A 16,880-nucleotide genomic window follows, 5' to 3' on the forward strand; every position below is an offset into this window, starting at 1 on the left:
TTAAGAGCCAGGGAAGGAGACATCCAGAATTCTCATCTCACTGTGGGATGGGCCTTCTCCCTCAGTTTCTGACTTTCCCTCATTTGTCTGCATGTGCTTACTGCGGAGTACTTTCTTACCTACTGCTAGGTGTTTCTGTGGTGGTGTTTGCTTTGTTGTTTCACTTTGAGAAAGATCTGTGCATGTAAAAGAGAATATCTGTTTGGTTACAGTTGAAAGAAAATACAGAGCACATGTTTAATCAGAAAAATAAACTCCCACCAGAGCCAAACAAAATGTTTGCCGATGGGAGCTGAGACACAGAATATTTGCTTGCTGTAGCTGAATTACAAGTCAACGTACAACCTTCCGAGCACACTGTTCCTGGCACCAAGGGCAGCCCCGCCACACCCCCCCATACCTCGCGAGGCTCGAAGCACTGATATTTAAGGTAGCATGCCACTTCCCCTGAAGATTGAAAGCATGAAAAGCTGCCACTGTTTTGTTTTGTTTTTTTACAAATAAGGAAGATAAAAGAAGCATGTTAGACTATGTGATTAGTGAGTCACAGTGAGCTGACACAAACATGTCCACTCTGCTGTTTTCTTGTTGATGTTATTCAGAGCAGCGCCTGACACACCCTGTGGGCTGATGTATTTGGGGTGTTGATAGGCACAGCTCTCGTGTGCTCCCCCTCTCATCATAAAACATGTCAAAACGTAGCTTGTTTCTTCAATAAAAACAAGTGAAGAAACAACAGCCCGAGTTCTCAGGTGTGTACGATTTCTGTGGAACTTCGTTCTGTCGTCCAAAGGTTTGATTAGGAGGCAGAAACTCCTACACCATGGTTGAGAAGCAAAACCTGAGCGGCCAGGCATAAGCTGCCAAGCGTTCGCTCCCTAAGCTGATACCAGTTCGCTACAGCATGGTATGATGATGTCAATCCCGTGGCGATAAACGGAGGCCAGCCCTTGGTTAGGACCACATTCGACGGCCCCTGCGAGAAAAACAGCCCCGCAAAGAATGGGCACTGAAATACAAAGTTCCTTTCATCGACCCAGGGAAGAGAATATGAGTGGGAACCTGCTACCTCCCCAAAGCCGTGCGGACTGAACCAGCCCTGGCAGGTGCTGCTGGAAGCCAAAAAGAGAGAGACGGACTCCAATCACCCACGAACCTGAAGGAAATCTTCCATCTGTTGACAAAGTTCACCATCCCGCTGAATGTTTTCCCTCAGAGATCTTGTCCTGTTAAAGAGCGAGTGCAGTTCTGCCTCCGTGTTATCCAGAGATAATCTACAAGCAGAAAGGGGAGAGTGGGCATGTGGTACAGGGAAGCCATGTGTCATGGAGGTACATCAAACAAGACCAACTGTGGGTCAAACCTAGACACGGACGGCAGAGCTTCTGCAATGACATTTACCACACTTAGAGTTTCCGCCCGTTTTTTTAAGAGTCCATGTCTTCCTAGAGACACACTGGTTTAAAGAGAGATGGCTGTGTACCTTTGTCCTTATTGGTGAGATAACGAACCCATGAGAATTGTAAAGCTGTTCATAAAGTGGGTCTGAACACCTTTATGCAAGAAGCATTACAAAATAAAAGCCAAAAGGTCTCAGATATTTCCCCTCTCCTCCAGCACAAATATAAAAGCTCTAACTCAAGCAAAGCCAGGCAGTGTAGGCATTCAGGGCAATGAGGAGACACTAAGCAGACCTCGTGTTGCCACGGACAGCCAGAGTAAGCCCTCGGTATGGTAGAGAGAACTAACACATGGCTAACAATTCTGCAAAGAAATGGCGGGGCTGTTTGCAAGGCTTTTGTAACATAGGTCAAATCAAGATTAGGAGAGCAGGAGTGATACTTCTGTCACTAGGTAGAGTGAGTAGGTGAAACCTAAAATCCAGGTGGAATTCACTTAGCAAACTCATATGCTAGGATGCTTTCATGCGTCCACTGTGAATTCTGACATTTCTTTATGCAGTGAAGTTTTCCACCTTCATTGGTTGTTGGCACCCATCTGTGATGTTTGTACTTCACAGGACACTTCACCTTCCATCTCGAATAAACAAACTTTATTTTCTAAGACAGTATCTAGCTAAACTTCCCCAGCTGATTCTGACTGCAAATGTCAACTCAAAAACGTAATGGTTATTTCTCTCTATACATACCTCTTAGTAACATTTCTATACTAGTCAGAGGAAAAAATATTCCCACACGAATTTCTTTTAGAAATTCAAAACCAGAACAGTTTATATCTTATAAGATGCTCATTGTTTGGGGGGAATAATCCAAAAATCTGTAAATGGGAACTACGAACTGTTCACAGCTTCGCCCTTATAAGCTCACTTTGGGGAAGACATGTAATCTGTGGTTAGATGTTCAGTCAATAATACTGAGACACTGGCCAATGACAGGGTTTGGCTTGAAAAGCTTTGGTTCATGTATTTATGCACAGGGTTCATACCCATCCTAATCAGATATAATCACTCAGATAGCAAGTGCAGGACTTGAAGTGGTTCACTGGAGCCAGCCTGCAAGAGGCCACTATGGGTGTGGGCACCCCTCCCAACTCCTCCCTCAGTGAGGCCACCTGCCACGGGAGCAGTATTTACACCATGGAGATCAGCAAATGCTACAAATCAGGACCTCTTTCCAGGGAAGCCGGTTATTGAACATATACCACTGGATACGTGGATATGTACTGTAAACTTAAAAAACATGGAACTCAAAATAGCTCGCGTATACAGATTATAGCCACATTAAAATGCACATCTATACTGGGATCAGAAGCAAATTAAAGTGATATCAACACAGCTTTATGTTTGGTAGATACTTTCTCTGTAAGTTGAGTGACTAACTTAAAACAAAATCCTTTCACAACCCTTGGGTATGATTCCACCTTCTTCTACTGCAATAGAAAATAAATGTAACATGTTAGATTCTACAAGGAAATGGCCCTGGAAGTTTGACTGATATATACCAACTCCCAAGGTAATAAGCTGTGTTGTTTGAGCTCTATCTTTTGGGTGTGGAGGGATTTGAAGTTCTTAATTCATATTGTTTTTACACTGATGATATTCATCAGAAAAGACTGCAATAGAGTTTTTTAGATTAAAAATAAAGACTAATTTTTCAAAACCCCCAAATTCCAAAGGTACACACACACACGTCTGTAAGCAAATAAAAGGAAGGTCTGAAAATTCAACAGGACAAACCTTTTAAAAGTTATAAAATATTCACCAGTTTCATTAAAAGTAGTTTAGGGGCGCCTGGGAGGCTCAGCTGGTTATACGTCTGCCTCCAGCTCAGGTCATGATCTCAGAGTCCTGGGATCGAGCCCCACATCTGGCTCCCTGGTCTGCTTCTCCCTCTCCCCCTATCCCCTGCTCATGACCTCTCTCTTTCAAATAAATAAATAAATCTAAAAAGTAATTGAAAAAAAAAAACAAAACTGAATTCTCAGAATTCACTTTCAGTCTTCTTTGCTCACCTAGCAGCCTCCTGAACGTGATGCAATTTTTCAGAAAAGTTTAGAAGAATGGCATCTTTCTTTTGGGCTTCCTGGAATAAAAACAGAATTTTCTCTACTGTATGTATAAAACTGGAAGGAAACAATTATCCCAAGGCTGAAAGGAACCTTAAAGTTCTTGTTTTTATGCTTGATATATTCAAAGCAATTCACTAAAACATGAACTCTTATATTCTTAGTAAGATTTACCAGAACTCCCCTACTCTCAAGATATATATAACTTCCCAGAGCAACCGATCCTGATGTGAAATACAATTCATGGGCACACAAACTCAATGGAAGTGGGTGGTGGCTTAGCAGGGCCCATTGTTTCTGAGAGAATCCAATATATCCTGCTTAAATACCACCCATTCCTACGAGTATGCCTTTAAATGACCGAGATGCCTTCAGCTGTTAAACCAGTTTGCAAACTGAGTTTAATCAGAAGGTGCAAAAGCCATAGAGGCATTTGGATTCTTCACCTGTTCAGGGGATACAAGGAGGGTGGATATGAAGGGTGCAATTACCAACTCTGGAAACGTCCCCCCCATGGGCTGGAACCAAGTTACACAGAGCACCTGGCTCCATGGATCTAAAGGGACTGCTGGAAGACTAGCTGTAAGGCACATGGGATAAGGAACACATTTTCTGGTTTCAGTGCCCTGAAAATTAAATTTTAAGTGAGTCCTGAGTTCAACATATCCTTTGTCTTCTGAAGAATGTAGTAATAACTGTGTGTGTTATTTATGGAGAGCTTACTATGGGCCAAACACTGAAGTAAGCACTTTATGGAATTATGCCCGTCAGCCCTCTTGGGTACCTGTCTTAAAGGATCACTAGCCCCGTGATTAGAGGAAGAAATTGAGGGTCTTAACATTTAAGTAACTTGTCTGAGGAAGTACAGCTAATAAAGGACATGTCAAAATCCCAGTTCTGTCCTGTTCTGAAGCTCACAATGGAAACCAGCCCAGCTTCCTCCCCAGCTTAGAGCTACGTCTATGTGATTGCTGTCAAAACAACAAATGTGATCCAGTGAAGAGAAAACAAAGTGCTACAATCCATAATTTGAGATAATTTAACAACAGACAACTGCCGTTGGCCGATTTTTCATTTTGTAACTGGTTGTTTTGGTATCCCAAAGCCCCAGTCAGAAACGGAGGTGATGAACAGGGTGCAGACCCCAAGGCCTATGTTTGTGGCAAGGCACCCTGACTTACAGTTCACAAAGGGAAACAAATGGAAGTGATCTTTTTCATTGCCCTGGCTCCCTCACTCTACACATAACCAGTCACAAATCTAGTCAACCCAACGCTGGGAATGTTTCAGCACCCAGGCCTCTGCTCTCCATCCCTGTGGCCATGACTCTTGATTCTCAGCTCTCGCCAAACGATCAGAGAGCCAACTTCTGCCAAGAGGTGCCCCATTTCTAGTTCTCTCTTCACTCCAGCTCATCCTCCATATTGCCTTATTTTCCTAAAAACAAAGCCACCCTGGTCCAGCCATTTTGCTGTGCACAAACTTCCGCTGGCTCCCCATTGCTAAAGCATGAATCCAAATTCCTCAGCGTTTAGGATGTGGATCCTTCCTAACTGGGCTTCACCAACCCTGACCCCTGCCTCCCCCAACCCCTCCACTTCCCTCTTATCCTACAATCCTAGGCGCAGCTCAGCTCAGCTCAGGAATCTGCAGAGTGCTTCTGCAAATAGAACCTTCTAGGAGCCCACCATGTCCTTTCCTATCTCTGTGTGATGCCACCTAATACCTGGGGAAAACCTCCCCACCTCCAGGGAGGATTCACGCTCATTCTCTCTCTCTCTGAATTCACCACTTCCACCTACCTGTGCAACAAAGTGCAGAAGATTCATCCCAGGTTTGTTTGCTTTTGTGTCTGCCAATTTGAGCAAAGAAGACAGTTTAAATCCTACTGCATTGCCAGCATACCCTCCCTAAAGAAGACAAATCAAAAGAAAAAATATATACATACACCTTTGGACGGACAAATAAACTTAGAAACACAACGTTATAATTTTTTTGAATTTTACTTACTGCATTCATGATATTCCCCGCCTGTAGCACCAAGTGTAATATTGAATGTAGCTCCTCACACAACATCAGCTCTGTCAAAAAAGAACACACCATGGTACCTTCAGCATAAAGGCACAAAGACAGCTGCCACATCTGAGTTCAAGAGGGCCTGAAGCAAGCTCTGACCCTAAACCCCATATTAAGACAGGAAAAAACAAATCAAACAGCACATTCAGTGGTATATCTAATGCGCCATTTGCTACGGGCAATCTGTGTCCTAGTGTTTAACCGGGAATCAATATGTATGATGCTTCAATATATCACAAAATACTTCAATAAGGAAAATTTCCAAGGAGTGGAAAATGCAAGGGCCTTATGAAAAGCAACACACTGTGTTACAGGAGCAAGCTTTTTGTCAGCCAGTCTTTATTGTTTTTCCTCTATCTCCACTAGCCTTTTAAATTATACTTATAGAATATGAAAACTAACAGAGAGCAACATTTTGCTTAGTCCACGAGCCATGAGGAGATAAAAAATAAACAGGCTGGGATGACATGTAAATAACTTGCAAAGCACTAACCCTTAGGGGCCAGGCACCCAGAGACTCTGTCCATTTTATTCAAAACTAGACATTTCATTTGGATCGGCTTAAAGGTTGTAAAGGAGCTTATCATTGTCATATATCTTTAAACTAGTTCTTTAAACATAGAAGCTCTTGTACACACATCTATGCAAATTAACAATGTTAAAAATTGTTAATGTATTTCAAAAGCTAAAAGTGAATTTTGATGATTATTAAAATTATAGTATATATAGATAATAAAAAGCTACCCATGATTTTTTTAAGTTCATATTCTCCATTAAGTGTGGTATTACTTTCAAAAAATTACATTTGGATCCCTGCCTGCATTATGTTATCTAAGAAGGCCAGTATTTGAAGGTTAACCAGATAAGAAACGTTTCCACCATGCCCATGAATTTGCATGGCTCAATACAAAAACTATTCCATCTCAACGTGAACAGGAGGGATGGCCCTTCCAAAGTTGCTGCAATAGCCCTGGTGTGTGTAGGAAGAAATGTTAAAAGGCCTCCCTATTGAAAGAAGAAAAATTGCCCTTAATTCTTAGTCTCCTCTCTAAACTGAAGAAAATACGATGGGCTGAAGAGCAAAACTTTGTCTCAACACGGGCCAGAGCAACTAAACAGGAAAATCAAATACGAATCAACAGCTCTGCAATAACTAGAAATCCAGAAAACCACCCAGAGGAAATCAGGCTGGCACTGAAAACCCTGGAAAATGTGAGGGTTGGGGAACGCCAGAGACTCTGCCTTGGCGATGAGGAGCGCCCACAAGTGTGCTAGGCCTGCTTGCTCAGCATCCGAAACGCCTGAGGATAAAACTCCAGCACTATGGAAGGAGACAGGAGAGCAACTCTGAGGAGTCTGCCCAAGCTGGGCACACAAGTCATTCAAAGAAATGGAGATGACCCACTCGCCCCTCTCAAATGTAAACAGCCCACCAGGAATTAGAGTCTTGAGGGGAAGCAAGTGGGAGAAGACACAGAGCAGAAGAACCATCAGGAACCTGCAGAAGGTCACACTGAAGATGCCCAGGAAGAGTCAGGAGGAAGGATGGACGATGCTGGAAAAGCAGGCCCTGGACACCAGAGGCCAGAGGACGGAGGAAGGATGCAGCTGGCCTAAGTGCCCAGGTTTTGAGCGTGCGCATGCACACACGCATGCACACACACACACAGATACTACACACACTGCATGCATCCGGAAAGCTGACCTAGGAGAGGAGCAAGAGCGAGCTGCAATCAGCAAGGTCTACTCTGAAGCTTGGGATGAAAGAAATCTTCTTTTATGGGAAGATAATATACTAATTAATTAATTGGTCAATTAATTGATTAATTAAGGAGGAAAGTAAATGGAAATAAGCCTTAATTGTCATCCTAGGTAATATCTCTTTTCCCTTTTTAGGGTGTATCAGATTTAGGACTTTGCATTTCTCATTTCAATTGAATACTTTTGTGTTTTTTTTTTTAAGAAACTGCTACCAAACTAGTACAGCCACTATGGAAAACAGTTTCTCAAAAAATTAAAAATAGAATTACCACATGATCCAGTAATTCCATTACTGGGTATTTACTCAAAATATATGAAAACACTAACTCAAGGGGATACATGCACCCCTATGTTTATTGGGGCATTATTTACAGTAGCCAAAATATGGAAGCAACCCAAGTGTCCATCAATAGATGGATGGATAAAGAAGATGTGGTGTAGATACACAATGGAACAATATTCAGCCATAAAAAAGAATGAAATCTTGCCATTTGCAGCAATATGGATGGATCTAGACGGTATAACGCTAAGTGAAATAAGTCAGTCAGAGAAAGACAAATTCTATATGATTTTGCTCCTATGTGGAATTTAAGAAACAAAAACACAGAAAAAAAGAGACAGACAAAAAACCAGGCTTAACTCCAGAGAACAAACTGGTGGTTACTAGAGGCGAGGTGGGTGGGAGGCTGGGTGAAACAGGTGATGGGGATGAAGAGCGCACTTCGCTTGATGAGCACTGAGTGCTGGATCAAACTGTTGAGTCACTATATTGTACACCTGAGACTAAGATAACACTGTGTGTTAACTATACTGGAATTAAAAAATAAATTAATTTCCAAAATCAGGAGAAGAATGCTTACAAAAAAGAATAAAAATTAAAGTGCTACCACTAAGGTTAATAAAAACAAATTCCATGAAGCATCATGTGTTCACTTACCTTTTGTAGCAGTTCTCAGAATTGTTATGTCTGTGTACAGAGAAGAACAAGAAGGTAAAAATTCCTTCTTTAGCACCATGGCTTCAATCCGAAGTGAATAGCTGAAAAATAAAAAGTAAAACTGTAGCGTTTGAAGTCACTGATTTTAAAGCTTTCCTCTGTAAAGAGCTGTGATGGACGATCCTTACTTTGGCACCTGAATCAAGTAGTGTAGAAAGGAGTCCGCCAGGGACAGCTTGGACACATCTCCACTAAATGTTTTCAATTTCTTTATCTAAAAGCCAAACAGAAAAGAGGGTAGAGAAAAAAAATAACTTGTGATTAAAATGTAACATTATTTTAAATGTCCTCTTAGAATCCCTGTAAGAAAGTAAGATTCCAGTGCTAAATTCAAATTAATAAAAATGTAGACCCAAGAAAAGACAGAGGAGGAAATCATCGCATCTACTATGTTTTTTGAAAGAAGAAAAACCAAACAAATGAGAGGGAGAAGAGCTGTGTCATGTGTGTGGGTATAAATAACCTCCATCAAACCAGAGAACTGGAGCCACAGGACTCCTCAGGGAGGTTACCAAAGGGTCGGTTCTAAGGATGAGAATTTTCTGTAAGTTATAATCTGGAAGGGAGATCACTGGGAGAAGAAAGAGGACACTGGGTCGTCATTATAACATGGTCCTCTAGGTCCCTAATGAAAAAAATCTTAATATTTTGGGTAGTTTGGACATAAAGTTCTCAGACTGGGGGAGGGCTAACAGACCTTTCTCTGGCCAAGTCCCCCTCCACACAGAATAGCCTTACAGCAAGGGGCTACTGTGTCCTGAGGCGTGGACACATTGGCTCTCCAGTGGCAGAGAAAAAGGAAAATGGCTCAAGCAGCTGATGGGTCAATGTCAAGACCTCCCCCTATGAAAAAGATCAGGTAATAAAACAGGATGTATGGTCAGATCCCATTCCTAGAAATTTTAAAAGAAGCGTCCACTATACCCGCCCCCCCCCTCCCCGGCCCACCCTCCATGCACACACCACAGGTGTGGGGAAAAAGACTAGAAGGCCCCACCCGCACGAGGTGATAGGATTACAGGGACTATTATTTTCTTCTGCTGCTCATTTTTATTTCCTAAAATGTTTACAATGAACATGTATTACTCTTGTAAAAAATTAAACTCAACTAAAAGTTATTCCTTCAACCGTAGCCAAGAGAAATGAAAGAGTTCTGACACAGGAATATAGCCAAACAGCTAGTAGGTGGGGATGGAAGCAAAGAGAAAGTTCTCAAACTGCATCAGAGCAAATCAGTGCCTCCCTCACACAGAGAACTGGACTGGCCCAATGGCAGAAACTTTTCTACATCCACTGGCATAGAGCGTCTTCCAACTAAAACACTTTATGGTAAATCGAACCTTGGGACTACGAGTAGACAGCCTACCTCTGCAGCTAACTCTTGCCAATGAGCACTTACCATCTTTCATTACCTTTATAAAGCTTACTCTCTTCCATCCCCAGGATTATGGCGGGTGCCCATAAAAATAACATGACTTTTCATTGTCTTGAAAATAGGAAATGATAGTTCAAAAACAGAGGAGGGAATATTTGCAAAGATCCGAAGTATCTATATCAACTACCTGAAAATACAAAATGTCACTGTGCAGATGCATACCCAAGACTTAAGTCTGATGCTTAAGACTACATTTTTTTTTAAATGGGCAGAAAACAGCCATTTATAGAATTGCATTACTTCCCCTACCTTTAGGGCCCTAAACTGAATTTACTATTTTTAGTCATACTCAATTTAAGGGCAGATGGAATTTTTGGTTTAGCTAAACCCAAATCGGTGCCTGGCTGCTGAACAGAGAAAACCATAGGATGAATCCTGATCCCTTCTGAACTAGAGTTTAGCAATTCACTATATATGGAAAGGGGCAGAGTGAGGTTGTACCTTTTATAAGACCATCTATGCAGCATGTGCAAAGCTTCTGAAAATAACAGCACAATTTTCTGACTAAAGCATATAGAATAGGTCATGCTAAATAAACTTGGTAGATATTTCCATTAAACATGTGCTCAACTGTAACTGAACAATGATTAATCTCCTTCACTTATATAAAGAGCTAAAAATGTTTATGGAGTTCAAGAGAATGGTGATGGAAAGATAGTATTTAATTTAAATGCCAATGTATACAGTTCTTAATTCCATTTCAAAATGAGACTTGTGTTCATTAAGAAGGATTATGGTACCTTCACAGTGGTAAGGAGGTAAAAAAAAGAGGTGAACAAACCCTATAATTATTGTGCATTCTCGTCATCATCAAAAAGCATTTATCACACATTGTTAGGCATAATTTTGTGGGCTGAGCCAAGTGACTCTCATTACGACCTGGCTGTGCCCAGTTTCTGTCCTAATAGCAAACAGCATGCTCCTTAAGACTCATACATTCCAAAGGGCAGACAGACCTCCTTCATCCCATCTAATTCCACTCACATGGCCTGGAAATAGCAAGATTTCCCACCAACAGACTCACCCCAAGGGAAGACCCTGGGGCTTCCTCCCGGTCATTCTCCCCACCCCACCCCCCAGGGGCAGAGTTGGCATAGAAGGTTGGGATGAGGTGATAAAAATGTCAGAGGCGGCCACCAACCAGCTGCCAGAGAGAACAGAAAACTTCTACCACCTTCCAGCCCTCTATGCCTGACAGTGATGCAGGGATGGGGCCCCAGCCCCAACGGAGGAAGGGCTCGCGGGTTGTGTCGGGGCTCCCTTCCACCATCCACCCAGCTCCTATGCCAACCTCTCCCTTGTCCCTCTCTGACCACAGGAATACTTTTCAGGGCAAAGAACCCCCTCCCAGGGCTTTTATTTCTGGGTCTGTCTTCTTCCTCTGCAAGTTTTACGTGTGAGTTGAAAGCAAGATGAACAAACACGCCAGATCAGTGATTTGTGGGGAAGGGCAGAGAAATCCTGAAAACAAATTAACCTTCTGCTGGCTTGTCAGCTGAGAACGCACGACCAAAAAGGGCTGTTTCCGCTCCTATTTTTCAACATGCTGATAAGATTACGGTATCGCTCCAGCGACACTCACACCGGTGCTCTGCTCTGCAGCAGGAGTGATGAAAAGGCTGGGAGGAAGGCCGCGCAGTGCGAGGTGGGGTTTTGAGAACCTTTGCCCTTCCTTCCTCAAAGGGATGCAGTGGGGGTGCAGCAGAAGGAACTGTCCTGGGGTCAGACGAATCATGTGCAAATCCACCTTCCTCTCTGGCCTATCGACCAGGAGGGACACGTGAGAGGAGTTCTAGCGAACCTGTGTGAGCCTGTTTCCCATATGTACCATAAGGAGTATCTGACGATGTGGCTGGGAGGACTCAATGCAAAAGGCACCCCAAATCATCAGAGCTATGACTGAGTGACTTTCTACGTGCCAGGCACTGGGCTACACACTTGAACACATTATCTCGCTCGGCTGAATTCTGCCCTGCCCAGGGCCTGCAACACAGGGACAACGCTCCATAGATGTTTAGTCCCTTCCTGAGCTAAAAATGAGCACAGAACATTACACCACAGGCTTAGCAACATGCAGTTACGCAGACACTTGTGCATTTATTAACATATTTCTGCCACATTCCGAAACCTCTCTCACTTGGCCCTGGCTCCTCCTTGGCCTCATCCCCATCCTCCACCCTCTACCCAAGACTCAGGGGCCGGCCCTGATCCAGGCGGTGCCAGGGGCCACGTGGTGCTCGTGGCAAGGTCAGGGGGCCTTTGCAGCAGGCATCTGTCATGAGGTGGCTTTGGCCCGCACCGAGACGCCCTCTGCTAGCACAGATCCCCACAGTGGTTTCGGGAGGGGCGCCAAGAAGCCCTGGGGACCGTCAGGGTGTTCCTGCTGAAGGAAGCTCCCAGCTGAGTGTGGAGGGTGTGGTGAACTGAAGCCCAGAGCTGGTAATGTAAACAAGAAGAAGTGTGACCAAGCTTGTCGGATATTCAGGCTGAGGATGACCCTGCAGCAGGAGGGTGACAGGAGAGGCAGCTGTGCCTGGCTCAGTGGCTGGGACGCAGCACAGGGTCTCAGGGCTCCGTCTCATCCCAGCAGGACACTGTCTCCAGGACCGGCTAACTGTGTGGGGGAGAGTGAATGCCTCTGGCCGCCTGACAGTGCTCAGGTAGGTTTCAGTCATCTTGCCCTTAACATCCCCCCTTTGAATTATGCCCCCCCACACACAACTCAACATCATGGGAGGCTTGACAGCTAAGTTGCTTCTCTGAAAAATCCCCAAGTCTCGCACAGCCTTTGCGTTCTCCAATCACCTCTGAATTTAAAATTAGAAATGAAGATATTAGGAAAACCCGGCCTTACTGTCCCACCTCTTTACCATGGTATGAAGCTGGCAGCTTCTCCCCCGCCTAGCCTCCCTTTAGTTAGAATTTTAGAACTTTTCATAGGCCGCCTGGTGGCTCAGTCCTTAAGCGTCTGCCTTCGGTTCAGGTCATGATCCCAGGGTCCTGGGATTGAGCCCCACATAAATAAAATCTTAAAAAAAAAAAAAGCCCAAAGAGGAATAAGATTTCAACAACTCAATCTTTTTAAAATCCAAATTAATTAAACCCTACCCATCCTAATTAAAGATTTTTGAAACTCTCATTCTCTACATTAAAAAAGACTAAGGGACTATTCAGTGTATAAGATCCAGGGTAAATTAGGATTTGATGTACGTTTCCCTCAAGACTTTAGGACCCTTTACTATCATTAATAAATGCTGGTAATTAATCTTGGCTTAGGTAAATTACACTTAATTTGCAAACAGAAAACCTGACAGAGAGAGAGGTTCAGCTCCTCAAATACACCCAGAATACTCAAGTTACCTAGTAAGACCCTTGAGTTGGCATTGCAAGTTTATCACTGATTGACATAAAAGAAAAAGTACAGATATATTCCCCTCTTGTTATTTATGGCACTAAAGTCAAATTCCATAAATTCTGTGTGGGAAGAGGAGTGGGATGGGGAAGAGAGGAACCAGCAGTGTGGGTAAAAGGATAACTTAACTGTAAGATTCTACATTATTCAAATGTTCACAAGCACATATATTCATGTAATTTCTTACTGAATTTTTTCAGGGCCCCCTTCTTCAGAAATAAAAGGCAATATTACAATTTTATAAGGTTTTTTTTTTTTTTAAGATTTTATTTATTTATTTGACAGAGAGAGACACAGTGAGAGAGGGAACACAAGCAGGGGGAGTGGGAGAGGGAGAAGCAGGCCTCCCACGGAGCAGGGAGCCCGATGTGGGGCTTGATCCCAGGACCCTGGGATCATGATCTGAGCTGAAGGCAGATGCTTAATGACTGAGCCACCCAGGCGCCCCACAATTTTATAAAGCTTTATAAAATTGTTTTTCCGATGTTTTTTTTTTCCTATCAAGCTCCCAACCATTCAACGGTTCAGTTAATTCAGTCCAAAAAAAAAAGATCAATACCTATATTGTGGTACTACATGGCTATCACAGCAATTTTCACCTTTAAGTCACTTCCAGACACAACGTTTCTTAACAGTTTACCTACCTCTCCAAAATTTTAGAGCATTTTATCCAGAAGTGGTTTCCTTTTATTGTTATGTATAAAAAGTATACATATTTATAAAATAACCTGGGTGCAGCCTCGGCAAAATCCATCATTGGTAATGGAAAAGGAAACCGAAGTTTATTAAGGTCCCATGTGCCAGGTACCATCCTCGATGCATAACTAGGGTTTCAGCCTCCTGGCAATCCGGTGAGGCAGGCACCCACACCCTCACTATACAGGTGTGGACACTAAGTTCACTGGAGTTAGGAAATTTGCCCAAGCAAGGGGACAGCTCCAATTGAAACCTAGGTTCCCTAACTCCACAATTTATACTAGGTCACTTTTTTACTTGTATGTGGGAAGACTCTGGCTTTGGGTAGCAGAGTGCCCTTCCCATGTGAGTTTTGACACTCTGAAAAATATTGAGCTTTGATCATTGCTCCTAACATCTAAAACTCCTGTGCCAAATTCCTTACCTCCTCTGACTCCGGCAAAAGCTTAAGAAATTCTCGCAAGGTCTCTGATCCATAATGTTCACTCTTTCCTTGATGAATATCTTCTACAATGGACTGAGGAGACCTTGAAAAGACAATTAATTAGATTCCACTTTACGTTTGTTGGAGTGCCAAAGAAACACAAGTCAGTGGAAACTAAAACAAATCACCCCTACCCTTTTTCCAACCCACCTTCTTCCCAGTCTGGGGGATGTGCTTTGTCAGTGATCACAGGAGGCCCAGTGCCAGGGAAAGTGGGGATCCTGACACACCACCCGGAGGCCTGTTCACCCAGAAGCCCATTCTTGGGCATCCCAGAAAAGCTGAAAGTGGCAGCAACCATGGGGGTCTTCTCTGGGAGAAGAAAAGCAATCCCCTTTGGTCACATGGAACTCTGGAGAGCCTCTCCTTTCCACTTTAGAATACTGGCATTTCACCACTGTCTTCTGACCAGTCCACCCTCCACTGAGGGGCAACATTACAGATGAATTTATAAATTCCCTGGCATGACAGGCTTGAGCAGACACTCTGAGGCAACTCTGCCTGTACTTCAAGCCTTCACGCAGGGTATGCTTTCATGCAGGAAAACAGCAGAGAGCGACAGGCGCTTGCACACTCATCACGCCGTGTGCCGGAGGAGGATAGGTAGGGATGAGGAATGGCTTTTGCTCATATTAGGAGCTGAATTTTCAGCTCAGCCACACCCACAGACTGATGCTGACAGCGTGAATATGCCTAAAGTTGCAAATGCGTGCAAAAACCTTACTTCTTAAATTGCTTAAGAAATATCCCAATGTTCATGCTCCGTTTTGCATCCAAGACAGTAATCTGGAAAAAAACAGACACACATAAGGCTATTACAAATTAGAAGACTTGGAGGGAAGAAGAGAATTAAAACCTATCAAAATACAATACTAATTTACAAGAGAATAACTTCCAATATGTAAATCTGGTTATTAATCGATATACCTAACACAGTTTTGCAAATATTAAAATATTATCATCTCCCCAAACTTCCTGCAATGATCTATTTACTTAACTATAATAACTATACATATCTATTTTAATCTTATGTAACTTTTTTTTTTTTTTGAGAGAGAAGGTGTGTGTGCATGAGCTGGGGGAGGGGCAGAGGGAGAGAGAGAATCCTAAGAAGGCTCCATGTTCAGGGCAGAGCCTGACTCCAGGCTCGATTTCAAGACCCTGACATCATGACCTGAGCTGAAACCAAGAGTCAGATACTTAACCAACTGAGCCACCTAGGTGCCCCTAATCTTACATAATTTTTAATGAACAACGTATATTAAAATTTTTTTAATTTAGCTATTTCGTCTTAGAATAATATAGCCTTCATTTAAAAGCCCAAATTTGAAAAACAGGTGTGTTAGCATAGCTAGATATATGAGAGTTGAACTAAGAAAGCAAAAAAATAACTCAAGATATTGCAGAGTCCCAAGCTCTGCTTTAGGGATGCAGAAGGACCAGTACTGTTATTTTAAGAAATGTAATAAAATTAATTTTTTTCTAAAAGATAAATTTCTTTTCATTGAGAAAGAATATATGTCCTTCATCTATCGTCCTTCAGGGGGAGGTAAGAAAGTTTCCTACGTTTTATTTACTTGGAATTTATTTATTTATTTATTTTTAAAGATTTTATTTATTTGACAGAGAGAGACACAGCGAGAGAGGGAACACAAGCAGGGGGAGTGGGAGGGGGAGAAGCAGGCTTCCCGCGGAGCAGGGAGCCCGATGCGGGGCTCGATCCCAGGACCCTGGAATCATGACCTGAGCCAAAGGCAGACGCTTAACGACTGAGCCACCCAGGCGCCCAATTTACTTGGAATTTAAAAAGGAAAACTCTTGTGCTGTATGTCACCAAGTCTAAGATGCATATTAACATCTCTACAATCAGGATGTATCTGACAATGCACAGCAGCTTCGATTTAATGAAATATGGTACCATTCTAATATACTGTCAAAACCCAGATTTGGGCTGCAATAGGTTTTACCTGTTCAAAATTAGTAACTGGGCAGGGTTTTATCAGACTAGAAATTAGACAGAACCTTTTTTGGGCAGGGGGTGGGGAGGATGTTGTTATTAAATACAGAAGCCGGGGCGTCTGGGTGGCTCAGTTGATTAAGAGTCTGCCTTCAGCTCAGGTCATGACCCCAGGGTTCCAAGAATGAGCCCAGCATTGGGCTCCCTGCTCAGCAGGGAGTCTGCTTTTTCCTCTACCCCTCACCCCCCTTGTGCTCTCTCTCTCATTCTCACTCTCTCAAATAAATAAAATCTTAATAAATAAATAAATAAATACAAACATACATACAGAAGCCATTTCTCTGGAAGGGAACATCCAAGATGCATGGAGGAAAGATCACCTTAAAACTGCCACAGGTTTTTTCTCATCTGTTTTTTGGTAAAGGGAGACTAGCTAAAACAGGAATGTTGTTATGATTCTCTTCCTTTCCAAATGTATGTGATTCATTTGTGAACAAAAGCGAATCAGGTTTCAGATTAAGTTCCTGTTCTCTAGGC

General features: G+C 42.9%; 1 protein-coding gene across 1 annotated transcript in view; it reads right to left on the bottom strand.

Moving 5' to 3' along the window:
* Positions 1-16,880, bottom strand: part of FHDC1 (FH2 domain containing 1) — a 43,513-nt gene that overhangs the window by 8,767 nt on the left and 17,866 nt on the right. Inside the window, exons 4-11 of the mRNA XM_035022876.1 lie at positions 15,111-15,172; positions 14,327-14,429; positions 8,488-8,573; positions 8,300-8,400; positions 5,536-5,606; positions 5,328-5,435; positions 3,472-3,542; positions 1,157-1,274 (exon numbers count right to left, since the gene is read on the bottom strand). Of these exons, the coding sequence (XP_034878767.1) occupies positions 1,157-1,274; positions 3,472-3,542; positions 5,328-5,435; positions 5,536-5,606; positions 8,300-8,400; positions 8,488-8,573; positions 14,327-14,429; positions 15,111-15,172 (720 nt within the window). The remainder of the gene's footprint in view (positions 1-1,156; positions 1,275-3,471; positions 3,543-5,327; positions 5,436-5,535; positions 5,607-8,299; positions 8,401-8,487; positions 8,574-14,326; positions 14,430-15,110; positions 15,173-16,880) is intronic.

The sequence above is a fragment of the Mirounga leonina genome, unplaced genomic scaffold (assembly GCF_011800145.1).
Source record: "Mirounga leonina isolate KUSES-001 unplaced genomic scaffold, KU_Mleo_1.0 Mir_176, whole genome shotgun sequence".
Taxonomy (NCBI): domain Eukaryota; kingdom Metazoa; phylum Chordata; class Mammalia; order Carnivora; family Phocidae; genus Mirounga; species Mirounga leonina.